General features: G+C 36.2%; 3 protein-coding genes and 1 long non-coding RNA gene across 7 annotated transcripts; 1 reads left to right on the top strand and 3 right to left on the bottom strand.

Moving 5' to 3' along the window:
- Positions 1–2786: 2786 nt before the first annotated feature.
- On the bottom strand, positions 2787–4596 carry LOC120007229 (transcription factor MYB101-like). Its single transcript, XM_038857437.1, has 3 exons — positions 4241–4596; positions 3247–4120; positions 2787–2968 (listed from the first exon to the last, which is right to left on the bottom strand). Exons 1-3 carry the CDS (start codon positions 4592–4594, stop codon positions 2787–2789), a joined length of 1410 nt encoding a protein of 469 aa, XP_038713365.1. The 5' UTR covers positions 4595–4596.
- Positions 4597–8205: 3609 nt separating this feature from the next.
- LOC120006989 (membrane metalloprotease ARASP, chloroplastic-like) lies at positions 8206–10009 on the bottom strand. Its single transcript, XM_038857120.1, has one exon. It carries the CDS (start codon positions 9854–9856, stop codon positions 8489–8491), a length of 1368 nt encoding a protein of 455 aa, XP_038713048.1. The 5' UTR covers positions 9857–10009; the 3' UTR covers positions 8206–8488.
- Positions 10010–13690: 3681 nt separating this feature from the next.
- Positions 13691–15526, bottom strand: LOC120007167. Of its 2 annotated transcripts, none has more exons than XR_005470156.1 (2): positions 15114–15526; positions 13691–14181 (listed from the first exon to the last, which is right to left on the bottom strand). It is a non-coding gene; the product is annotated as an uncharacterized LOC120007167 (long non-coding RNA). The 2 variants fall into 2 exon arrangements; XR_005470157.1 differs by having other exon boundaries at positions 13691–14136.
- Positions 15527–20940: 5414 nt separating this feature from the next.
- LOC120007720 (arogenate dehydratase/prephenate dehydratase 1, chloroplastic-like) lies at positions 20941–27061 on the top strand. Of its 3 annotated transcripts, none has more exons than XM_038858120.1 (11): positions 20943–21424; positions 22350–22399; positions 22525–22617; positions 22891–23091; positions 23782–23862; positions 23944–24039; positions 24315–24392; positions 24466–24555; positions 24662–24729; positions 25866–25947; positions 26549–27061. In XM_038858120.1, exons 1-11 carry the CDS (start codon positions 21172–21174, stop codon positions 26603–26605), a joined length of 1149 nt encoding a protein of 382 aa, XP_038714048.1. In that variant the 5' UTR covers positions 20943–21171; the 3' UTR covers positions 26606–27061. The 3 variants fall into 3 exon arrangements, with proteins under 3 accessions (XP_038714049.1, XP_038714048.1, XP_038714047.1); XM_038858119.1 differs by having other exon boundaries at positions 20945–21424; positions 22350–22417; XM_038858121.1 differs by lacking the exons at positions 25866–25947; positions 26549–27061 and adding an exon at positions 25512–25859 and having other exon boundaries at positions 20941–21424; positions 22350–22417.
- Positions 27062–27615: the final 554 nt, after the last annotated feature.

Genomic DNA, 27615 nt, shown 5'->3' with positions numbered 1-27615 from the left:
AGATTATATCCAACTAACATCTTCAAGCCCGAAAGTGTGGTCTCTTAAGAGGATAAAGGGTCAGAGTCCTTGCGGATGCATTCTCAATTTGTTTTTATTTTTCGTTTGTGTTAGATTTTAAACTCCAATTTATATTTAAAATTTTTTGTTTTGATGGTTCTTTTCTTATATTGTAATTTTGCTTTTAACAATAAAATTTATTGTCTTAAAAAAAACAACTATTTAACGCACTCTTTAAGTCTTTCTTGTTTCTGGTGCACTCTCTTTGCCAACATTTATGTACGAGCAAACATCACGAATCATAAACACATTTTTATAAAGAAAAGTAAACAAAAAAAAAAAAGAGGTGTTGATTAATGCAAACTGTGATGACTGATATGCCAAATATATACATACATTTGTGCATCATTTACACATAAGTTCATCCCATTTTGAGTTGATTAGGAGTTGATATTGCCTAAGAAAGCTATATTTGCACATTGTAAGTGCTAAGGCAAGAAAGGGAGGAAAAGAGTGCAAAATGAAGATTTGGAGTCCAGAATTGATTTCCGATCGATCGGACCTGCCAAAATACCCAAAAACTCGTGGAGGTAGATTGTATTTCCGATCGATCGAAGGTACTATTCACAGCACGCGCAGTTTCTCGAAAAAGTTCTGAATTTACGTGTTTTTAAGCCAAAACGACCCCAACTTGTTTTGGAAACGACATAAGAGTTTGGGGAAGTATAAAAGGGCATGAAAATAGGGTTTTGGGGGAGTTTTGGGAGCTGGGTTTCATTCTACCACGATTGGAGAGTTTGAAGCCACCATTGGAGCTTGGAGCTTGGAGAAGAAGAAGGTCTACAAAGGGGTTTTCTCTCTCATTTTCTATCCTAGTTTCTATGGTTGATTTCCTTTGTTTAATGATGTATTTTGCTTCCATGAATGGCTAGATTTCTTACTAGGGTCTTAATGTAACCAACCCTTGAAGATTCAATAAACTTTGTTTCCTTATTTCTTGATTTCTCTCTCTCTCTTGATTGTCTATGGGTGTGATTAATGCTGTTGAATGTTTGACCATCATTCAATTGATTTGTTGCCTAGATTGAGACCGGAAGGAGATATCTAGGGTTTGCCTCAAGCCATAGATGACATAGGGTGCATGAACCATAGGAATATAGGTTTGTGACTTATGCAATCTTTAAATGATTTTCATAGTTTTTAATGGGTTTTTGATATATTAATCCGATTCTTAGGAATAACAGGAATTTATATTGAAAATATATCTAGGAATAAAACATTGAATAAGTTGGGAAATCGATTGTCATTATAGAGAGAGGAATTATGGATTAAGGGACCAAGGGAATTAAATTGGATAGGTGAGGTGACGTTAAGTACTCTAGTGCTTTCCATCCTTGATTTCATACTTGTGTTTGATTTGTCTTTGTTCTTTTTAATTAGTTTAGTTAAAAATAAAAACAAACCACAAAACCTTTCCCCAATTTGCGTAATTGTTACTAGTTTGACATTGATCTTAATTGCCAATATATGCTCGTTGGTAACGATAATTTATTCATCTCTTTATTATTTATGCGATTTGTGCGCTTGCAATTAAATCCATATCAATGACTATATTCAACCACATATTTCTGTAAGCTATACAGCCTATACGAATAACTAGTCTAATATACACAACTAACAAAAGAGAAAGCGAGAATCATGTTTCCATGATTATCAGCTTTTATGCTTCCTCTTATGTAAATTATTAATGTTATATATATATATATATATATATATATAAATTCTCTTATGAGGTCCAAAAATGAGGTCTTAAAATGAGTTCCTAACTTTTATAATTCATTTTTAGGGTTCAAAATATTTTTTAAAAATTTAGAAAAAATATATTTGTATTTTTAATCGGTTTTATGAACCCAATGATATATATTTTGTTCGAAAGAAAAATCAAATGCAACCTGAAATATATAGGAAATATTTTTTGTTTTATATCCAACAATACAAAATTATCATACACTTTTCATATTGAATTTGATTTTTGTTTCGAACAAAAGATATATCGTTGGATTCGTAAGACTGATCAAAATACGTACAAATACATTTTTTCCAAATTTTTACAAAAATGTTTTGAACCCTAAAAGTTAAGATTTCATATATATATTTAACTGCTGTAGAGGGAATTGGGCGATGATTGGGGGCAAAAGATGTAATGCATGACCTCTTTTTCTTTTTACCTTTTCTCGCATATTTGGCCAGTAACTGAAACCAACAAAGCTTCACAACTTTTATATTACAACTTCACACTCCAAATAGCCACCAATATCAAAAGATCATGAAAAATGACAAAAACCCAATTAGAGACCCAAGTTTAGGGTTTATTGGTAACAAATTCTTCTAATTTATTTTATTACTTGATTTACCTAAATATTTGGAAGTTGGGACAATTCAAATACTCAAAGATTTATGCAAAAAGTAAGCTGAGCATGCATGTATTTATATATATATATATATATATATATATAACATATGATAGGCTATATGCATGCTAGCTGCACACACAGTCTGAACTCTGAACTAGAAATAAACACAAGTTATACAAAGCTACAAGCACAAGTCCGAAAAAAACCTAAGATAGCTAAAGAAAAAGTGACCACATATAAACGTACACTCTCTTGTTTCTTTCTCACACACGGACACCACACTCGAAAAGCAATTGATCTTAACACATGGTAGAGCTAGCCAGCCAGCTAGACATGTTGTTTCAGTAGAAGGAACAAAAAGGCCATTTGAGTTCATAGTCCTTTGTTGCATGTCATGTCCTCCTCCACATGTCCTTCCATATGGTTGTGTTCTTGGCTGCTTGTGCGATACCACTCAGGTAGTGGCATTGGCGTGGGGATGTCACTGAGCAAGCTCATCAAATCTTCAGCCATGGAGTTCATCTCCTCCATCATTTCCTCACTCCTTTCCATCCCTACATCCACATCCAAATAAAAAAAAATATGCAGCATGTACAACTGTTGATACAGTCATGATAGAGATCTTAGTAATTGGTATCCTAGTTATCCCAACTGTTGACTTGTACGCACATGATTTCATGTGTATCATGTGGGACATATGGAGCCCATAATTCACTTGGATCCCGTGCGTCTAACTTACTTAACAACTAGGATAATTGAGATACCAACAGTTAACAGTTAAGATCTTTATAATTTTCGAATTGAGTATAGAGTACTACATATTAACACTCACCACCAATTGTTGATTGTGATTGTGAAGCGCTCATGTTATTCCATTGCTGCAACAGGCCATTATCATTGCCAGAGGAAACCTGAACAGCATCACCAGTTGATGCCAATTTAAAACGCTTATTGGGAGCTTCCCTGTCATCATCCTCATTCTCATCATCAATGACTACCACTGGCTTATCACCCTCCCCCAATCCCGCGGATGAACTTTCTGTCTTGCGTGAGTACTTAGTCTGTGACTCTTGCACCAGGGCGTCCAACAAACCACTAGTAGTCTCAATTTCGTAGCCATTGATGTTGTAGCTAAAACTGTCTGAGCCGCAATCCACACCGTTGGCCTTAGATGACATAGGAGGAGAAGGAAGAGTATTTGTAGGGTGATCAGAAGCTATTTGGATTGAAGGGAGCCCTTCAGGCTCAGCAATAGCTCCCATCATCATTGAAGTGTAACTCATATCATTCTGTCCATATTGAATCAATGACGGTGCTGCTTCGAATGAAAGGTTCGGATCAAACCAAGTTGGATTTGTAGCTCCGAAGAAAGAAACCGGGTGTAAAAACTTGAGTTGGTGACTCTGATTCTGAATCTGATTGGTATAAAAGTGAGGAGGATTTATTTGTTGAATTTGGAACACTGAGTTTGTTGGCGTTGAGAGATTGACTGGAATTGGATTGAAATTCTGTGTGCGAGGGTCTGACGATGAAAGGACGAGTGACCCAAAAGATGAAATTTTCAGAGGTTTAATTTGTCTCGGTGCTAATGCAAATCCATCTTGGCTTGTTCCATCATTATTGTTTTTAGGAAAACCAGCTCTGTTACGTCTCTTCATTCTTGTGTTCCAAAAGTTCTTGATTTCATTATCAGTTCTTCCAGGTAACTGCATATACGTATAGAAAATTAAAAGCAAATTTTTTATAAAAAGACCCCAGAAAAGAACACAATGAAATGTATGTAGATGCATATATATATATATATATGTGTGTGTGTGTGTGTATACCTCGCTAGCCATGCGAGCCCATTTGTTGCCAAGTTTGGAGTGAAGATCCATAATGATGTATTCTTCTTCAGGAGAAAAAGGAACCTTCTTGAGATCAGGCTTTAAATGGTTAGCCCATCGAAGCCTACAGCTCTTACCACACCTCATCAGCCCTGTCTTCCTCCGTACACCATTCCAGTTCCCTTCTCCATTCCTCATCACGTACTCTCTCAAGATCGCATCCTCCGACTCCGTCCACGGACCCTTCTTCAGCCCATTCCCTTGCTCTCCTCCACCCTCATTAATAATGAGCCCTTTCTTCGGCCCATCTCTCTTCACTCCTCCTCCTCCACGGCCACCACCACCGTTGGGCATCTCTTAATTTTCTTGAAATCTCCACCACCACAGCCAGCACCAGCCGTGAAGATCTATCTCTCTTTGCTTTGTGGGGGGTGGGTTTTAATGGAATCTAGGCGTGGAGTTTGGGTTACGTAAGGGGTACCTTGTTGTCACTGTAAAGTTCAATTTCTTTAATTGAGATTTTGTCCGTACCTTCTGACTATGGTGGTGGGGGGTTTTGTTGTTTGTTTCTGAATGAGTTTTTTCAATTTTTTTCTCTCCTCTCCCCAGGCGAGAAGAACGAAGGAGAGGTGAGGAGAGAGAGAGAGAGACAATCAAGCTTTAATCTGTCCTCTCTGGGTAATTTTGGTTCTTCAAATTTGGGTTAATTAATGTAAAATGTGCATATGTTGAGAGTGTATAGATATAGAGAGAGAAACAGATGAATGAAAAATGTGGAGAGAGAGAGATTGAAGATTTTGAGTTTTAGAGAGAGAAAGAGGAGAAATTGAGAAAAAGGAAGAAGATCAGAGAGACCTTGGTGAGGTCGATAAGAGAGAGATTTCAATTAGAGGTGTGAGCTTCCATTGCGGTCCGGTTTGCATGGTTTGTGGTACGTCCTTCAATTTCTAGGACGCGTTTTCAACCCCCCACCCAATGATATACACATTAATTTCTCTCTTCGTAGATTAAAAGGATTATGGTATTTTTGGTAAAAAATGGTAATATCCAAGTCGGAGCATTTGAATTTCAAAGAATTTCAGGGTCTGATTTGTTAATTTTCTCAATCTAGTCCAAATATTGTAGCCATAGTAATTAAAAACTCAAAATTTTTTACTTTTATCATATTTATTTAAACCTAATAATCCGAAAAATACTTGTTTGACCAAAGTGTACATTGCTTAGGGTATACAATTATCCACAACAAAATAGTAGATATTATTGTTAACTTCTTGAAACATAAATTTAGATTGATATATAGATGGTTGTGAAGAAAAAAAAGTATAATGTTTTTCATTGAATTTTGAAAATATTGCAAATATCACACTCACAAAGAGAAGATTTTTGTATTGATCATACTTTCAATTAATAGAAGGTTATTGTAGCTAAGTTGAGCAAATTACATGTAACGAAACCCTAAAGGACATTCAATTTTTGCGCCTCGAAACGGTATTTTCATGCCAGAATGACGATATCTTCGAATTTAATTTCGTTTGTCGGTATATCTATAAAGTTCATTCTAGTCACGTTTGCACTCATAGATTTTTACGCTGTCAGATTGGCAATTTCAGTAACGGATTTTTCATTCGTTGAATGTTTTTCTTTTTATAAAGAAATTTTGTCGTTTATCGATATTAATTTTTAGTCAACTCTATGAATATTAAAAATAAATTCCTATTCTAAACAAATTTAATGTCTTTGCTTCAATAGTTATAAATTTTGACCTCATCGGTTTTATAGCTTGAGATGGGTGTATTCGCAACTAAGTTAAGTTATAGTGGGTATATTTATAAATTTTGAAAGCCCAAATAGTGTTTTTATTGATTTTGAAATCACAGGAGGAGTCTTTGCAAATATTGAAACTTTGAAGTGTATCTTTGCAATATACCTAAAGTTAAAAAAGTCTAATTATATATGTATATATAGTATTACTCAGATGCGGTCGTGTCCGATTGTCCGCTGTTTTTTTAAAAATAATGCCGAAACTAATGAATGTCACTTGTTATTTCACTTTTCAAAACTGTTCAAACGGTGAAATTTTATAAGTTAAAGTTATGGACATATGCATCTAAACAGTGGAATATATTTATGTATTTTGCAAAAGAAATAATTAAATAGCCATACAAGCACGTGTGCATAATATGTGCCTATTGCTCTGAATACCTTTTAGTCCTTTGGGGGAGGTCAATGAATTTGCTAGTTTTTTAGATTATTTGTCAAGCAATGCTATATATCCCCTATTTATGACCTCTATTTTGTCTCAAATCTTATGTGATATGTGTGGTATTCATTAATTAAAAATACATATGTAGAGTTCACTTAACTTCCAACACTCCACATATATTATGAGATGACGACTCCGCTATCACGATAGGTGATCTTAAAATTACGGGCTTATTGTGACCCAGATTTAAATATTGGCCCAGGGGCTGTGTTTGTAGCCACAATTAGTGAAATCGTGTGACATGAAAAACTTTAGTCACTCCCCAATGTCTTCTAAATACACTCCGACTTACATTGACTTTATGTTTTTTTAAGTCTCAGCTCATAACACCCCACCCCCAACCTCTTGAAAGAATAGAGTGCAAAGGAACTCCTCATCGAGTTCTACTTACTGAGAGACTCTCTTGGTGGCCGGGATAGCTTGAGTGGGACGGGATCCGGGTCAAGGAGAGTGTTTGTGGATGTGGCCGGAGCTGATTTTGGAAGGAGAAACACCGCCTCTCCCACCATTTCATGGATCGGAAGACATTTGGAGAAAAGTCTTACCCGAGAGACCCCACAAGGCATGCTAGTCTGAAAGAGTAAGAGGACAACCAACAAAGATTTATGCTTTCATTTATTTGGTGAGATTGAAATAAAGTTAGCAAGGGATAGATGTAATGCACGCTGGCCAAGTCAAGAGGACTTCCTTACTTAGTAGTCTTAACGACTAGTACTTCGAAGCTTTATGAAACTGGTTTTTTTTGGCACTGGGTTCCTTTGGTCGCAACTCCAAGATTATCAATTGATGATTTTGATGGATTTTTTTGTGGAAATTTTGATCTCTTTTCGCAGGGACTATCACATCCTTTACCCCTGTTTTTTTGCTCTATTATATGTATTGGGATGTCTTGGGGTGCATTTTATACATGTTTCATATTTTATCTACTTTTAATGTATTTGTAAAGATTTTGAATTTTTAGGGGTACATTTGAGAATGAGTGTATTTAATAAATATTGGAGTGTAACTAAAGTTTTATGCGTGAAACTGAGACTCAAGGCTCAAACGTTGACGTCACGGGGGAAAGGCCCACGGGCTGTAGTAGTGTGCGATCTTAAATTACAGGCTTAATAAGGCCGAGCCTTAATAAGTTAATATTATAACATGATTATCAACTTATCATCGCACGAGCACAAAGGCCCATGGGCCATAGGGTCACGAAGTCTTGTGGATTGTGGCCCGGGGAGGGCCTGGACACTAATATGTCGTTTCACTGACCCTTTTTGTCTATTTTTAATTTCTTGTAAAAGAAAAAAAAAAGTAGCACTTTGGTTCACCATTCAATAAATTTTCCCCAAATATATGCTCTAAAGTCTAAACTTGAAAGTAAGATTCATATAAAAAAGAAGAAGAAAGAAACCATTCAACCTACCTACAGATAAGAAAATATGCAAACATGCCAGAGCTCAGCATCAAGGGAAAAAACCCAACCTATAATAGAGTGAAAAGGTCACTTCCCATTTGCAAAAATAAACCTCTCCAGTCTCCAATGTCAATAAGCAAAGAAAAGACCAGAATGGATAACAATGACAACAATTAACAGCTGATCCAAGAGAGATGAACCGCTCCAGTCAAAATAGCCCTAGAAGGCTTCCGAGCTCAGGATCATATAAAGGTTAAAAAAAATGTAATTGTTGTATATTGTCTACCAGAGATAACAAAGCATTCAAACTCATGGCTGCATTTCAAGTGCTACCACTTACCATTATCTTTGAAGTAAGGTATGACTTACAGAGCTGTAAAATAGATCCATATTACATAAAACAATTGAACACGTATAACATCTTTAGTGGAGCTACCAGGTCATTTCAAGCATCCGAGGGACTAGGTTTTACCCCTCCGCGCAACATCATACAGCCAGATAATTGATTCGTAACCAGCTGCGTAGCTAGCTGTTTGTCTTTTCAACCCTGATCAAGTTCCATCTTCAATCAACTTGTAAGTGATCACAACATCTCTTTGATGAACTCAAGGCTTAGGGTGTCCTTCACAATAAGGAACAAGCCGAGGAATAAAATGAGCGTTATCCCCGAAGACATAATCCACTGCTCAACTTCTAGAGGGAGTTTTCTCCCACCTCTAGCAGCCTCTATGAGAATCAAGGCTAGAGAGCCCCCATCTAAAGCAGGTAAAGGAAGAAGGTTTATTACAGCAAGGTTAAGATTGAGCAAAGCTGCAAACTGGTAAAGACCATCACTATTCGATCTTGCGACTTCGGCACCTACAGCAATGATGGCCACTGGACCTGCAACCTTACTAGCAGATTGAGAGAAGTTAAAAAATGTTTGTTTTAGGCCATCCAGAACATTATACGAGAGACCCCAAATTTCTCTACCAGCATAACTAATGGCTTCTAAGAGATTCTTAGCCACAACCTTCTCAATCTTTATATTTGGTGATAACTGAACACCAATTCTTCCAGTTCCATCAACGTTTTCATCTGGTGTAATCCCAATTTCATAATCCTGCTTTCCCCTCTCAATCTTGAGCAACACATTTCTTTTAGGATTTCTCTTGATGATATCAACAACCTCAGTAACCGCAGTAGATCCTGCTTTTGGCAATTCAATTCCATTGATCGCAAGGATTACATCGCCTGGAAGCAACCCATCCCGGATAGCAGCAGAAGAGGCTTGAACCTCGGGCACAAGTACCCCAGGAAAGGCCTCTTGCACAGGCAAACCAACTGACACTACTTGAACAAATATTATTATATATGCAAAGATTATGTTGGCAATCACCCCAGCTGAGACTACAATCAACCTATCTAATACTGGTCTATTCTTAAGCAAATTTTCATCATCAACAGGAATATTACTCTCCGGATCATTATCAGGAAACCCCACAAACCCACCAAGCGGAAAAGCTCTAATTGAGTACTCTACATTCTTTGCGTTGAATTTAGCTAAAATTGGACCAAACCCAACTGCAAATTTACTTACATGAATGCCTTGGAGATACGCAGCAAGGAAATGGCCACTTTCATGGACAATAATTATCGCTGTCAACACCGAAACCGCCTCCAACACCGATTGGGCATTCTCGAAATTTCCATAATCCAATCCAGCAAAAGCACCTGACCTGAAATTAACCCTCCTACCAAGTGGGTACCTACTCTTGTTGAATAAAAACTGGCTCTTGCACTGAAAATCGAGTCTGGAAGAAGGAACTGAACAATCAATAGAAGAGGATAAAGAATTTAAGAGGTGGGTTTTAAGTTTCAAAGAGGGTTCCAAAAAGGGTGACTTTGAATTGGTTAATCTGGAGAGGGAAGAGGAGGAATATGGACGAGAAGCTGAGAAGTTTAATAGCATGATTTTTCTTGATTTCTTTGGGAGAGTGATAAAGAAGGGGAAGTTTGGGATAATGAGAGAAGGAGATGCGAAGATGGCTTTGGATAATTCATATTTTTAGGCTGTGGAGGGGAGGCGACTGAAGGAGATTTCTCTCCTGTTATGTTCGAGTCCCACTGTGCCACACATGTTTACTGTGAGTGCGCGGTTTGTGTTCTCTGATTTGAAGTCCATTTTTGGGCTTCTTGATCCATTAATTGAAGGCCCAATAAGATTTCCACAAGCCCGTCAACCGTTGAAAATCAATAGGATATTACATGGGCCCCCATGATTATGACTTTTGGCTCAATGGGCTTTCTAATAATGGACTTCGATACGTTTTTTTGTTTTTTTTTTTTTTTTTTCACTTCCATATGTGCTTGGTTGATAATTTTGGGCTTCTTTAAAAATAACTTTCCAATTTAGATGTGCTTATATTTATGGACAACATTACGGCTCCGTTTGGCACAGCGGAAAAATTGATTTTCAATGCTAGCGGAAATGCTATGAAAAATATACTGAGCTTAAAGCTGTGAAATATGCTATGAGGTGTTTGGTGATATAAAAACTGATGTTAGCAGAAAAACTGTTGAAATAAATTATTATAATATTAGTTTTTTATATTTATATTAAAAGTAATATAATAAATATAATTTTTATTAAAATTAATTTTAAGTGTTAATTTAATTAATCAAATATAATTTATATTTAAAATTAATTTGAAGTATTTTTTAATTAATCAACTTAATTTTCTTACATTTATTGTATTTTTAAATTTATCATTATGTATTAAAATTAAACACCTATAAAATTAAAAGTCTTAAATATAAATATTTTATTTGTATTTTTTAAATAAAATTAATTTTATTTTAATATTAAATTTACTCTTATAATAATTATAATAAATGCATAAATATAATTAATTTATTAAAATATAATTATATTTAAACCATTAAACACAATTAAGTGGGTCCCATTAATAAAATAGTAATATTTTTATCTGAAATGTGTGGGACCCACACATTAAAAAATTTAAAAAACTGCTGCAGCTTTTTGGCATGGGACCCACGCCAAAAAGCTACAGCGGTAAAACCATGGAGCTTCTTTTACGCGAGCGGATTTGCTGTAAATTTCTAGCTGATCCGCTGGCGCTTTTCGCCTGTTTGGCATGACGGAGCCGCTTTGTGGAGCCGCCCTACCAAACAGGCAGTAATATTGTGGTAAAGGTCGTAATGTCAAAAAAGGAAATCATTAGCGCATGACATAGATGGGGAGCTGATAAGCGTCTATACCATCAAATCAATTTTTGACAGAAGATATATCTATATATATATATATAGATATATAAAAGAATCGTAATCATAGAATATGACCCTAATCGAAATGCATATATTTGTCTCGTACACTAATCGGGGTAGAACTTTTGGTCATTAAAATATCTACCGCCTGTTTGGCACAATAGAAAACAAAACGGATCTGCTAATGATCCCGTTTTGCGGCACTGCTGTGCCAAACAACACAATGATAACAGCGGATCCGGCCGCATTTCAGAAGAAGCTCTTAAATGGAGCTTCTGAATTTTTTTTTAAAATTTATTTTGTGTGGGGCCCATAAACAGGAGTTACTTTTGATAATAAGACAAAAGAGAGGGCCCCACTTGTGTAGAGCAATTAAGGGCTCCTGACAGAGAGGGCCCACTAGTGTAATTATTTTATTTTAAATATTTTTAACTTAACACATTATTTTAATCAATTTACATAAGAAAGTAATTATTAAAATAATTAAATTTTTTACTTAACATTAATTTTAGTAATAAAGTATATTTATTAAATTAAATGTAAGATTAAACTAACAAAAATTAGTATAAAATCATTATATTTAATAAAAATAATTATTTTATTAGTTTTATTAATAAAAATAATTATGCTTAAAATGAATTTTGATAAAATTAATTTAAATCTAATATACTAATCATAAAATCTAATATTTTAATATTTTAATTCAATAGCTTTTCCGCTAACGTCAATTTTTAATTCACTAAACAACTCACAGCATAATTTACAACTTTAATCTCAGCTTTTTTTCCACAACTTTTCCGCTAGCATTGAAAATCAGTCCAAGCGCTCTACCAAACGGACCCCTGATCAAGTTCAACTCAGTCACTCATTTTTCAAAGATTCAATCTGAGTATCCAAATTTCTAAATTAGTCACACGAGCATATTTCACCCAATTAGGGCAGTCAACCATCCCACGTGACACAATATAATCAAAATCAACTAATTTAGGTTGATGTGGCTTGACACTTGTAATAACAGTTGTTATCAAACTAGAACTTATCACTTTGTTCCAAATAACTCACTGGAATTGTAATTCCATGACATATCGTTGCACAGATATTGCGTCTTTGTTGAACTTGAGAAGGTGTGATGTTGAGAACATCAGTTTACAAGATTTGTAGTGGCAATGTGATTTTGCTGGAATGATTTTTTTGTGTACTTTTTGTCCGCCTAGTTTAGATTTGTGCATGTCAGAAAATATTACATAATTTTAATTTTTATCGTTAGGTAAAAGTGGCACGTGGTAGGGTTGACTGTCCAAATTGGGCGAAATATGCCCGTGTGACTAATTTGGAACAGTTTAGAAATTTGGATACCCAAATTAAAACGTTTGAAAAATGGGTGATTGAATTGAGCCTGATCAGGTATTTCATTAACCAAAAATTTTCTTTCCCCTACACTATTCTAGTACATAAATTCCTATAAAAATACGAAATGCCCTACCCACCTGCTTGGTTGATAACTCTGGGCTTCTTTAGAAGTAACTTTCCAATTCTAGATGTGTTTTTCAATTCACAATACATGAATGATGTATCCTATCCAGTCTCTTGCACCATTAAAATTTAAAAAGTTGCTTGCAAGTATTTTCTTCTTCTTCTTTTTAATACATATAGTAATTAATTAATAAGTTGCTGGCATGAAAGTCAATTAACTTTTGAATGGTAGGTTTTAGAGTATCTGAACTTTGAAAATGGCATCTTTTTGACCTTAGAAAAGCGTTGTGGGGGTTACTGAAGTGGAAGGAAAAGGTCATGGCTAATGAATATCTAATTAATATTTGCATTATTTATGGCAAATCCAATCGTATCTGTGGAGTGGGTCCCCTGATATTGATTTGGTCAGAAGTCAAGACAATAGTGTTAAGTGGCAAGGAAGAGTAATATTCAATTCAATCAAATCTCAAGGAATAGGTTAAAAAAAAAAACATGGCTCCACGTGGCAGGTAAGTGAATAGTGATGACGCGTTGGTGATGCTTCTCTCACGTCATTATTAATTGCATTAGCAATAAATCATTGCGGTTAGGGCTCAAATTTAGTATTTATCATAGAAAAAACAAAAGTTCAGCTCACCACTCAGGCACGGATCTAGGAAATTGATTTAGCAAAAAAAAAAATTTAGGGTTATTTAATGAAAAATTATCCAATTTCTCGTTGATTATAGCAAAATCAAAGGGAAAAACAAAAGTATCTTTGTATATCAATATGGCTTGACAAACTTTATCTGGATCATTGGGATGATAGCTTGAGATTTTTTGTCTGGGATCTGAGTCACTTTTTAACTCATTTAAATTAACTTATTTTCAAACTTTCTTGAGATAACTATCTCTATAAGTAGAAGATGATTCGGAATTCAATCATTTAAAAGAAATTAAGGGGTTCGGCCCCCGATCCCCATATGACTCCGCCGTTGGTGAGGGTATAGATGTTCAAAGTTTTTTATAAGAAATTCGTGACTTGAGGGTTAGGACCACTTTGAAGTATTTTATAAGTTGACGTTAGTTTTGATTAAGGCATATACTCAACATCCTAGTGATACCCAAATTCGAGTCCCCTTGTTTATGAAAAGCCAACAATTTTTTTTTTTACAAATGGTGGAAATTTTTGTTGGCCCTCACATTGATATAAAAAATAGGCTCTCTTTCATTTCAAGAAAGAGAAAAACCCTCTCAGCTTTACAAACTTGAAACTTCTCGCGCCAATCTGCCTTTGCCATGAGGAGGCGGTGCTTTTTCAATTCCTCCTCCTCCACCCTCTTTCTAGCATATTTCATGGGTTTTTCCTTATGGCCTCTTCTTGAGGAATGCTTTTGGCCTCTTCGTGAGGTGTTTGGGTTTATCCCTCTGACCTCCAAGTGGGAGGTGACTGCTCGATTAAGGAAACAATGGATCGAAAGTCCTTTGATTCATTTCCTTAGCTTCTTGGCTCTTCAAAGCAAGGTACTCAAGGTTATGACTTCAACGGGTCTAGATCTAGTTGGAGACAAAAACATATATAAAACAAACCCTAAAATACATGATATTTTGGTAGGGGCTGGATCGAATAAGACCAAATGAAACCAATGGTTGATGCCCGAATCGGTCCCATAACACTTATTACAGTTATTGTCAAACACATATCAAACGATTCCTTCATTAACTGATGCGTCTGTTTCTACTCTAAGCTAGTTTAGCAGTCTCTTTCAGAACGTAACTATAGAAGACATTAGACATTGACTTGTCTTATGTGCTGGTCAATGGATTCTCTGCACTCTAATAACATTGTCCATTTTGGATTAAGCGGTTTACTATGGATACGTCGGACACATTCAACTTTATTCTTAATGAGTCTAGTTACTACAATTAGAAACCTAACACACTGAATACGCCCAAACACAGTTACTACATACTGAAACCCAACCCAAGAAAATGTCTTGAAAACATGTAAGGGATAAATTTACCCAATATATTCCACTAGATTGGGACTTAACCAACTAATGTGGTATGTATGTTATTAACAGGTTCATGGATTGGTGGTCCACGCATTTCTTCCCTTTATCATATAAATACAGTTCACATTAATTTTGAGAAACCCTAGCTATACAAGAAGTGATTAATCAGACCAGATAATACTCTATCTTTCGGTATGAAAAGACAATTATACCCATCGATACAGAGATCTTTTAGGGATCAGATCGAGGTGTGCAAAACTTGTAATGTAACAACCAAGGCATGCCTTTAGCTAGGCTTTGGCCCTTGATCGACTCCATATCCAAGACCTTATCTAATATGAGACTAGTCAAGATACATATAATAATAATATCATCATATCATGTATGGTGGTGACACAACAGAATCATTAAAAGCAGAATCTGAAAAATTTCATATCATAATTAATTGAAGAAAGAGTTCGGAATTTTACATACCTAATTAGGGTTGAAGATGATCACAGAGAGGAGAGGAAGAGAGAGTAGCAAAGAAAACAAGATATTGACGCGGCTCAATCAAAATTCACATGATCAGTATACTTCACTTCAATCCAACCATGTATTCCGATTGAGGCGCGCCAATACCTTCATATCGATCCAATATTTGTTCTTCTTCACCGCCCTCTCCACCAGCACCAGCAGTACTGCTGCATAACCCATCTGCAATTAGCTTCCGAGCTTTGTATACGGGGCTCTCAAATCTCAGAGAGAGAGAGAGAGGAAAAAGCAAGTGTGATCACTTAGTTGAAGATTATATATCCATTTGTGTGTGTTTCCATCTCTCACAATTGTAGCAATATATATATATAAAGAATCCCTTTTGGGTGGGTTACTTTTCTTTGAGGGGACCTGCCTTAATATATAGAGGACCATTTGCTGCTGAAAAGGAAACAACCTAGATAATAAAACTAACTATATCGAAACTGTTTTTGTGTTTATCTACGTAAGCCAATTTTGACTCGTTATCTACTTCATCTATTACAAACGGCACCACCGCTGCCGTGTAAACGCATCAAAGTGATATTGTCCACTCTTCAACAGAAAGTTTACATACATCTATTTTTCTGAGCCATTTTTGAAATATTTAGGTTTAAAAACCGCGTCATTTGTATGAGAGTATCTGAATCTTTTCTTATATATGTCAATCAGAAAAGATAGGGATCCCAGTAAATAATCTTGTCTCTTGATTGATGTAGGTGTAGTGGCTCATAAAACCTGTGATTAAACCAGAGAGTGACATATTATTTACTGGGATGATTGAGATCCCATTTATTGTATCTCTATCACTTCTGTATACCAATTAATTTGATTATGTCAATGCGACGTGGGAGTACATGTCTTTTGACATCTTGACTTCTTTTGGGATAATTCACTTATCCAGGCAGTCCAGGTACAGATTTTGAGGAAACTTCTCATCTCTTCAAATCCACTAATGTTTGTCTAAAATAATAATAATAATAATAATAATAATTTATTATAATTAAACTCCACTTGATGTGTTGAATGATGACATATAGGTTCACCAACCCGATCTAATTTCCCACCATATATTGGTATCCTAAGCTCAAAAGGAAGAGAGTAGTTGGGGTGATCTGCGGTGCAATCACCTTGAGTATACAAGACTGTATCAACAATTGACAAACATGAAAGAGATTGTTAATTTGTTGTTGTCCACAATCAACAACTTGGTGCACCGTGCACTACACGATTGCGTCTCAAATATTCTAGAATTTCTAGAATTAGTTGATGAGTAGTTGTACGTATTATCAAGCAACGTGCGTGCAAGAAGATTGTCTCTCCACGTAATTTTTATGGTATCACTTATATGTACACGAGCTTGACGATCTAAGTCTAGACTCATATCTACTAGAATTTTCAGCCTAATACACATCAACAATTTGTCCTTTTTGGGTTATCTGGTTCACGTGGATACAAGAGCTTACACGGTTTTACCTTCCCTGAGGGTCACTCATCCCAATAGTGTTCTCACAGAAGTAAGCCTAACTACAAAGTTTTTTTTTTATAATTAACTGCAAAGATATTAAGGGATGTTCTCTGGCCTCCAGGAAAACTCGTTGTTGATGGTTAGGAGATGAAATTATCTATATATGTTAACACTCCCCCGCACTTGTGGGCCATGTTATATCAGACCCAACAAGTGAACTACGGGTTAGGGTTACTTGTAGGTGGTTCGAAAAGCCCTACAAGTACCCCTCACCTGTGGGTGGTCCTAGCTCCGATACCATATTAGAATTTTTTGCCCAATACACATTAACAATATTGTTCACTTTGGATTATTCGGTTCCCGTAGATACATCGAACCCGCACGACTTTACCTTCTCAAAAGATCACCCATTCCAATAGTGCTCTCACTACAACAATCTTTCCTTTTTGTGGCGACATGAATTGCCGCAAAAGATGGTAAAGGGCTTCTCTTTTGTCGCATGGCGACTTTACTTGTTGCCACAAAAGGCTTATATCCTTTAGTGGCGATAACATGTCGTCACAAAAGCCATTTTCTTTTAAAAGAATTTAATATTATTTTTTGCCAATGACCTGTTCAAAGCTACAATATCATACAGAAAAACAAAAATGTTTCACAAATGTAATGAGTTGGCTGCAGCTACTCCCTGTCTGGTCAGGGTCGTCACTCCGATCGCGAATCAACTATTCACGACGTCTATTTTAATTGGGGAAAAATAATATATTACTCGGGGAAAACAATTGGAAGATTCACGATGGATACCCTAATACATTTTTGGTTTTTTTTGAGTTATTAATTTTCTTTTTTTTGGCGGTACTTTTTCCCGTCTGCGACATTTTTAGGCTGAAAATTGCGGTGACATAATTTTTTTGCGGGGATAGATATACATATTGCGGGGACATATGTTGTTGCCGCTAAGTTTTTTTAATTAAAGGCAACAAAATTTGTCGCCACTAAAAGTCATTATTGTTGTAGTGTCTCACTGAAGCAAAGTTACTATGGGATGATCTCCTCCAGGAATACGCGTTGTTGATGAATAAAAACTGAAATTATCTATATATATTAACAATATCTTATGTAAATAGGAAAAACTTATATGTTTTCGTTCTCGGTTAAAAAAACATTGAAATTCAATGAAGTAAAATTTTTTTTTAAAAAAATTAACTGATAAATAATTTTAAATTCTTTTTCGTAGTTTTCAGTTGTAATTGTAAATATTAGTGATCAAATGATCATTTCTCCAAACAAGGGCCACGGAGAAGAGACAGCCCATTGGGCTAAACTATATAACCATGGGGCTCTGGGTTCGGCTAGCTAGTTCAGGCATAGTATGGCCTCATACACATGTGGCTCTTTCAAACCCAGCTCAGACTAGCCTGCATGCATGGCAGATCTAAACCTATCATGATTCGGAAAACCGACTACTATTCGGATTATAAGAAGTCCAAACAAAGTTGTCTCTATAAATATCACTCACAGAGGCTTAATTCTTACTATCACACAATCTTCTTCAATTCAATTGTTTCATCATCTGATTATTGCATACACACACTGCACGATTCTCTTCTTTCATGGCTAGCAAGACAAAGTTTCTTCTCGTTGTTTTCTTCTTGCTTTCAACACTATTCACTGTGAAAGCAAGCCAAGAAGACTTCCAGACTAGCACACATGATGGCAGCAGAGAAGTTAATGTCTCCGAAATCGCTAGCGCCCTTAAAGAGAAGGATTACAACGCCGCGGCATGGACTCTAGAAACCACTCTACGTAGTCTAATAGGAAGCCAAAATTCCACTAGTTTTACCATATTTTGTGCAACTGACGTTGCCTATGCACTTTCGAGGTACGTGCAGCCTCCGCCGACGCTCGTCGCATACCATGTAACCCCGTTTTATCTTCAAAGGGAGGATCTTGAGTTGAGAAGAGGTGGTCTTCGAATGCATTCCGCAATCCATACACTCCTTCCAGGCCATCCTGTTGTGATGACTACTCAATTACCTAATATTAACTCGGACTCCGGCATCCAGGCTGAACTGAACCTTGTTAATGTCATTGATTGGAATATCTACGATGATGGTCATGTCATTGTTCATGGAATAAAGGACTTTTTCGATCCTGCGGTTCAAACAATTCTGTTTCCATCGCTTGAACGTCAAGAAATCGTCCAAACCTCCAAGCCCGAAGAGAGGGATTGCTTCAGTATTGCTCAGAATCTTGGTATTCTAGCCTTATTTGGTCTCTCTGCCTTGCTTGTATCTGGCCTTGTTTTCTGGGTATATCTATCCTTATGGTCTTCCTACAATACCCGCAAAAGCGGGTACGATGTAATATCTTAATATGTAGTACGTATATTTCTTTTTATGTGAAATATTGTTATGGAAACAATTCATGGTTATTCGAATTTCAATTTTGGTTCAAGGCTTTTAGTTTTTCTTTATATAATGTGATAAGGAAATTGTAATTTGTTTTCACAGAAAAAAAAAAAGGAAAGTTAAATATTATGAATTTATGAGGAAGTTCACCAATTGAGAGGTGCATTTGAACATATACCACATTAAAAAAAGATAAAAATTAATAATTATTGTAAACAAACACCAAAAACAGAATCTTCAACTTATAAAAAACCAAATATATATTCCTTTTAAAAAAACGGACAAACACTTTTTTTCTTTTCTTTTAATCTTTATTCGTATACAACACCATGTGTTAAATACACCACAATTTAAAATATATGTGTTTTTATAAATACACTATCATAAATTTATTATTATACCCTTAATGTATAAATATATATGTGTTTTTATAATAAAAAAACCTGCAACTTAATCACTAGAAGATTTTTTTTTCTTCCTCCAATTCGTTAATACAAAGCATGCAACTTCATATATTGTTTTTCACAAAGGCGGACACAAGATTCTATGTCAGGGTGGACAAAGTCAAGTGGGGTTCGGGGACAGCACCCCTAGGAATTTTATTAAATGTTTATAAAATAGTGATAAATAATGATTGAAAATTAATTTACAAATATTCTTGACGATTTTTCATATTTTGAAATACTTTCATGATCACCTCATTTGTGATAGTATCAAAAATATATTTATCAGGATATACAACTAAAGGCTACAATTACTCCTGGGCCGAGTCAAATGACTAATTAGAATACGCAACAGTTGGGCTGAAGGTCAAAAAAAAAAAAATTACACGAAAAAAATTTTTCAAGGCCCACCCTTGCCTCTTCTTCCATTGGCCCCTGGTTCTTCATGATCATAGATTGTTTTTTTCAAAAGTATATTCGTTCTAGATAATTCTCTGTGCTCATCTCCTCCGTAAGATTTGATTTTGATTCAAAGTGTAAGAAAGACATCATCCATGCGTTCAGGTTCCGCGTCTACTTTTCTAGTAGAGCATTTGAAAATCAAATTAACGAACAATTCTGTCAAAATGGCCAGAGAACATTACCATGACCGCAGGTATAAAGAAGCTCTCTAGGCTAGCTTCCATGATCTTCGTGCTGTTAAGGATTTCGACGAGACTTCATGTGAGGTTTGAGTAGAATTTAAGATTGTATTTAACATCAAACTACTTCTTATGTGTTTCTTAATCATTTTGTAAAAGGGTATAATTGTCCAAAAAATTATAAAAAATATATGGTGTTGTACGTAATAAAAATAGTCCCATTCATCAAGCATGGCAATGAAAAATTACAGACACATCTACACCAACTTTGCCAAAGAGTCCGATCACTCAAAAACATAAGGAAAATATGAAACCCCCAATTTATTAGGGCAAATGCAATGGGATTTAGGTTGCTGGGCCAACATTTTTGTTGGCCCGGTCCCACCTCTATTACACAAAAAGTCAAGTCAAACACGTATTCTAATACAGCCACATCAGCAAAACACAAATTTCTATACACTTTTTCTTCCCACACACTTTCTCTTTCCACCCAACCCAACAACATTCCATTCCTCCATATTATCCACAACAAAACTACACCAAAATATCAAATATCAATACATCCACATCAGCAAAACACTTATCCCAATACAGCCACATAAGCAAAACACATTTTACAATACAGCCACATCAGCAAAAGACAACATCTTTATTGGCCCAATACCACTTCACCATTGCATTTGCCCTTACAATATATATATACAAGTTTTAATAGTGAAACGACATCGTGCAGTCTGGTTGGCGCAAAGAACGTGACATTTTCTGATTGGATTAGGATTTGGCCCGGTCATGTTTGGTGTGCTGGACAGACTTATCAAAACAAATGTGTACGTCTCCTTCATTTCGCCAAGAAACGTGTTGTACTTAACACAATACTAGCAGCACCAACTGCCAACGTTTCCACCTAATAATCTGAAACTGTCATTCATGTATTCGACAAAATTCCTCAACCAACTCTGTTTCCCGTCGTTACTTCAAATTTACCTCAGTCGCTCTCTTTGACAGGAATCGTACAACTTAATAATTAGCAGAAAAAGTCTCGCTTTTTTTATCCTTCCGATGGCCCAGAAGTCTCTTGCTTTGATGGGCTATGGTGTTTCTCAGTTTAGCTGGGGAGATTCGGTGGAACGGGTCGGGGATTCGGACATAAGAGGTAAATGGGGCAGCTTTTTGGGTCTTCCGGTGAATTTGAAGATGCGGTCTGTTACACACGTGACGACTGCAAAGCCAACTGCTAAGCAGTGGAGGGTTGTAAGTCAGACTGAGAAAGACGTTTCGCCGAGATCGCAAAAGGATTTGATCTCTTATCCGAGTGCGTTATTCTCTTTCCACTTCGTTCAGTTCAGTTCATTCTAATCTACAGTTTCTTTGTGAACTACAAATCTTTGATAGCTTATGATGCATTGCTTTCGAATTTCACCGGGCAATAGAAATTACCTGATTTGATGGGGTCGTTAGTTATTTAGTTTATTTTAAAATTAATTCGATTGACTTTCTTGAGCATTTCTGGTTGAGCTATCTATTGGTGGAGTTTCAATTTGTTCGAGTGTTATTGATCAGTTCCAAGCAATCTATTTTCTTGGAGCTTCATTATACAATTGCTGTGTGTTTCCTTCACAATCTCACTTCATTTTAGCAAAATGAAGGCGAACTTTTGGGATGATATGAATTTCTCCATACTGTCCAGTTAGCAATCTACCTTCTTTGTGGCCTTAGTTAAAGCTTATTTTTACACTCCAAAATAAGAATCATTCCCCATTTTTTTAGTCTCTACTAAGATCAACCGACAGGTTATGAGAAGGATACTACGTATAATCTTCCCCATTTTTTTTGGCTTTTCCTAGCATCTTACAAGGAATTGACCCTGACATGAGATTTGTGGATCGTTTTTCAAAATCTTATTGTCCACTGACAGTGCAGAAAAATGTGGCTGACAGTGCATACAGATGTCATTTGTGGGACTCCATTTGTGAATCCATAATCTAGTACTGAAAACTTCCACTTGCACAGTAAGAAAATTAAACTGAAAGTACTTCATTCGTTATCTCTTCTCATATCTGGAAGCTATGTATTTGGGTTTTCTATGAACCTCATGAGGTTACCTTTCTAACATTTACATCTCTACCAAATAACTCTTTCGAAGTTTGTAATGTTCAGTTCTCAAATACAGATCATGAAATTTGTTTATAATTATAAATTTGAACTTCTTATATTCTCAATGTCTTCACCAACTGCAGGACCATTGTCTGTATCCGACATTTCTACAAAATCTAGTAATGGTTCAAAGGTGCGGATATCCTTTAAGGTGCGGTGTTTATTGTGTAGTTGGTAGGTTTGTGCTCTGTGGTACAATCACAATAAAGTTTGCTTGGCTGACCTTTTATTTTTCGCTTGCTCAAATTCATGGTGCAGGGGTCTCCGGGTTCCTACACTGAGGATGCAGCACTCAATGTCTATCCCAAATGTGAAACAATACCTTGTGATGAATTCGAAGATGCATTTAAAGTTCAGTATTCGTGAAATGTCTATACTCTATAGGCACTTATTAGGGCACAACAGGGAATTGCGAATTCTTTTATGTAGTTTTTAAAAACTATACTGTTAATGAACAAAAGAAATCATATGTCATGATCATTAGACATTTCTTTGATCGTTGTTATTGAAATTAGAGGCTGCAATATCATCTCTTTCAGCTGGTTCTGTCTAGTTAAAATGCTTAAGAATTGAACCACTGTTTTAATTCTCTTGTTTTCTCATTTATGTACTTTCTTTACCCAGGCAGTTGAATTATGGCTAGCTGATAAAGCATTTCTTCCAATTGAGAATTCATCCAGTGGAAGTATCCATCGCAACTATGATTTACTCCTTCGTCATAGGCTTCATATTGTTGGTGAGGTTCAGTTGCCTGTTAACCTCTGTCTCCTAGCTCTGCCCGGCGTTAGAACAGGGCAGTTAAGACGGGTTTTAAGCCATCCACAGGTTTGGACTTCATTCTCTTTCTTTCCGAGTCTGTGTTTACACATGCATCTGTCTGCATGTGTGTGTGCCATCTTGTTTCTACAATGAGAAGGTCAGAAATGCATCATGTTGCATTCCAATTCCTAGAATAGATTCTGTTCCCTTTCTTTTGGTGCAGATATCTGTGCAGTTTCTTATGCGAAGTTGTCTGCCTGCATAAGTGTGCTTTCTAATTTAAACATTGAGAAGGAAATAAGGGATAAAGTTGAGATTATAGATTGTATTTTATCTTCTAAAAGACCAATAAATGGATACTAATTTTGGGTTAGACTCAATGCTCTACATCTAGTGTCATTTACTGCGAAAGTGGAAATAATTGCATTTGAATGTTTTAGTTAGAAATCCAAGATTTTGGATAGGAATGTGAGGTCGGTTGAGCTCCAGTAGAATCCTTAATATAGAAGTGAAAGTAGTTCATGAAAAGTTGAAGTTAATATAATGGATAAACTTAGGAGGATTGATGTGTGATTTGTGTTCATTCAATTGTGCTTCGCTTGTTAGGATTGTGGCCTTGTCCACACCCTGATAACATTGCGGTCTCATTTTTCACAATTGAGAGCTTTTTAGATTGGTTTTGGCTCCTAACCTTCTCATCAAGACAATGGGTCGTTGTTTGACTATTCGTAGCGTTTGACGAGTTATTGTTTGCAGGCATTGGCTTTAAGTGACACTTTCCTGAGTAAGTTAGGTGTCAGTAGAGAAAATGTTGATGACACTGCTAGTGCTGCTCAGGTGACTTATGAATGCCTATTATAGTGCCTTGCTTATGTTTTCTCATCATCCTTCAATTAATTCTTTTATCTTCGGTTTTAGTATGTAGCCACAAAGGGCCTGAGGGATGCTGGTGTTATAGCAAGCGCTCGAGCTGCTGAGATTTATGGGCTAAACATACTAGCAGAACAAATCCAGGTGAGGTTCCCCCCACCCCCTCCCCCACCAAACACATACACACTGCCAAAACCCCTCTGCCTGGATGAACAAATTACTTCCGATCTTGGTTTTTCTTCTTTGGCCAATGGGCTAACATATAGACGGGGATATCAGACCAAACAGCTGAATTTGTTGTTTACACTGATATGTGAGGATTACACATATCCATGACCTACTTACCTTGACTATGTTTCTAGTAGCTACGCTTCTCAAGCATTGATGCACAATATGCTTAACTTCTGTGGCTGACACAGGATGATCCCGACAGTGTAAATCGTTTTCTGGTTCTTGCAAGGGACCCGATAATTCCAAGGTCTGATAAGCCATTCAAGGTAATTCCTCATATTATTTGCTATATGTTTGCGGAGAGCTCATGGAATTAAATATAATTGCCCCTTGTTCTAGACTAGCGTTGTTTTTACCTTGGATGAAGGCCCTGGAGTATTATTCAAAGCATTGGCTGTGTTTGCATTGAGGGATATTAATTTGAGAAAGGTACAGTGGAGACAGATTCAATTTGTCTAATAGAACTCTGGTAGTCTATACAATAAAATTAAAGCCTTGGTCAAAGATCATTTACGTTTTCATCTGTATATGCCAGATTGAAAGTCGACCCCAGAGAAAGAGACCACTAAGAGTGGTTGATGACTCCAATACAGGAACTGCCAAGTGAGTATTGTCTTTTTTAGTCGATGGTATCCGTTGGGAAACCATAGTGCAACCACGTATTGGGAGTGAAATAGCTGGTATACAAAAATAATTTGTATCGGTGCATCTGAATGATATGATTGAAACTTACATGCTTATGACCACATATAAACAGTTAACAGCCCTAAATAACATTTGTACTTTTACACACTACACATAAATAGGACCAATGCAATGCATGTCATTGAATTTTTAACTTCTATTCCCAAGCACGATCTTCAGTATTTTGAAACCCATCTCCAACATAGATTGATCTTGATATGCCAAAGCAGCAACCAGATCTACATAATTCAAATTTCCTGCATTAAAGCTTCTATAGAATTGGGATATTCACTCTCCCTTATGTGCCACCGGAATCGCAAGTGTCGTATAATAAATTTGACCAATGGAGAATACTGGATTGATCAAACACCCTTGCACTAGCGGACCGTTCTTTCCTACGCTTCATGTACACTCACAGGAATCTATTTTGTGTAAGCATGCATGCTAATTTGTGGTTAGAGTAGATGGTATACTATCATAAGATTTCTGAAAACATAGCTGGTATACCGGGGGGGGGGGGGATGTTTTGAAGTCATGGGTCTACGGCGGATATCATTAACATGTACCTTAAGATTCATTGGTCTTCTTTAAACCGTTGGGAGAACCTTTTAGTGTCTTTTTGCTCCCATTTTCTGGGTAAATATCATTCTACTTATTAAATTTGACTAGGAGTGAAGTCGACATCTAAATTGTTTTTGCAGGTGTACCGTCATCATTTGTGTGGATGAGGATACCAAACAGTTGTGGGGGAGCTCAATTATAGTTAAAAACTTTCAGAGTTGCCAATATATTATCAGAAACTTAGCAATGTCATAAACATACACCTAGATATGTTGTTGATGCACTTATCTTTTTGTCTTTGGTTTGTAGTTTTCGAATTTTATGATGTCATGTTCACCCAGTTAATGTGTGCGTTATCAGTTATCACCTTCCATAATAATGTCAGAACTCTGAAGTTATAGCTATCTCGTAGAAGACAATAGTGAAGGAGCTTATATTTGAACTCTCAGGTATGATAACCTATGCTGTTTTGGCTGGCTCTTTGATGGTTTCAGGTACTTTGACTACCTTTTCTATATTGATTTTGAGGCTTCCATGGCAGAGCCCCGCGCACAAAATGCTTTAGGGCATCTTCAGGTTTGTTGTTTCTTATAGTGTCTTTCTTCCTTTATTGTCAAATATGTATCTTAATTAGTTCTGGCCAGTTTCTCCTATTATTGGCTCTGATTTGGATAAATGCTTTTGCTTTTTTCCTTCTCCTTTGACTTCCCTCTAGGTCCCTGATTATCTTCATATTTTGTTGTTGCTGAGGCTAAGAATACTGTATCAGAGAGTGCATTTCCTTCTAATTATTTTATTTTTGGTCACCGTGTGCAACTAAATGAATAAAGGAGAGAACCATGAAAGAATCCTACTGTTTTTTTTATTGATGCTGTCGACTCTTCGATTGTAGCCAAAAGTTTGTATCAACGACTCTTGCTAGACGTTTTAATGTACTTGGATAGCTAAGCATAGTAAAAAATTTCAGGTCTTTTAAAAAAAAATGAATTGTAATTTGATTCCATCAATCCCGTTCTTCCTGTATTGCCAAAGGTGATGTAACGACAAGGTCGCTACTTTTAACTGGCTGTAGTTATTTCAAAGGGATTACATCTGAATCTTATGTTGTATTAAAAACTCTCATATGGTGCACAAATTTCAGAGTTCTTGACGTGACATATCATGTTCTTGTTTGCAGGAATTCGCAACATTCCTTCGAGTTCTTGGCTGCTATCCCATGGAAACAGCTCTTTAGTTGTCTTTCTCTCCCACAACTTTCCAATTCTGGCCAGTGGTGGTAAGGGCATTTCTCCAAACATTTCGTGTGGCCTTTTAGACACGAAGCTTTGTGAATGCCCCATGCATTCATCATACAAGTTGAAATATGCGTCCACGTTGTGCCATGTTTTAGCTATTAAGTTTCCAAAGATGGTGGAGAGGACATAATTTTCTGGTTATTCACAAAAGCCTCAAGGAAGGTTGAAGATCCCAGCTTGCCTGTAGGTTGACTTTCAAGTAACATGGGCTTTTTTTTCTCAGCTTGCCTGCAGTATATAGACAGAGTAGCAATTTCCACATAATTGTTTCTGCCAGTTATCCAGAATTCTGATGTAGAATGACATCTTTGCTGCTAGAATTCTCATTTTCCAACCTAAAGACCAAGTTTGTACACTCCCACTTTCATAGTGAGAACTTCTTTCTTTTCTTTTTTTCTGTTTTTTGTGAGAAGGATTCATGCTTGGAAGTTGGAACTGTATTTCGACTAAGGTGGTGCTGTTATGAGAAAGCATTGCTCATGAGCATTGTGTAGTCCAAGGTCAAGGGTTCAAGATCATTCCCCTGTAGTATTTGCCTAATCTGGACTGAACTTAAAAAAATGAAATCATTATGACAAGGAATTATGGGCCGAAAAGCCCATTAACACCCCTAACTATGAATACAGTGTAAGTATACAAGGGTGGCAAAATTTTGTCGGCCTAGATTAAACCAATTTTGGATAGGAGAATGCTAGAGACCTCAAAAATTTGATCCCCAAAAGTCTCCTAAATTTATGTGGTATTAAAATAGTCATTGATTAAAAACACACATTAAATGGAGGTATTTTGGGGGTCACTTTTTAGGGGTCTCAAGCATTTTTCTTTTGGATATAACTTATATCTCTAAAATTTGGTCCGAACAATTTTTTTTTATCATGTTTAAAACTTGGTCTGGGTTCAAACACACAGGTTTACTTGTCTGGGTTTTAACCTGGATTAGTTTATTGTC

Source organism: Tripterygium wilfordii, chromosome 10 (genome assembly GCF_013401445.1).
Source record: "Tripterygium wilfordii isolate XIE 37 chromosome 10, ASM1340144v1, whole genome shotgun sequence".
NCBI lineage: Eukaryota > Viridiplantae > Streptophyta > Magnoliopsida > Celastrales > Celastraceae > Tripterygium > Tripterygium wilfordii.
This window is presented reverse-complemented; position numbering and strand designations above follow the sequence as displayed.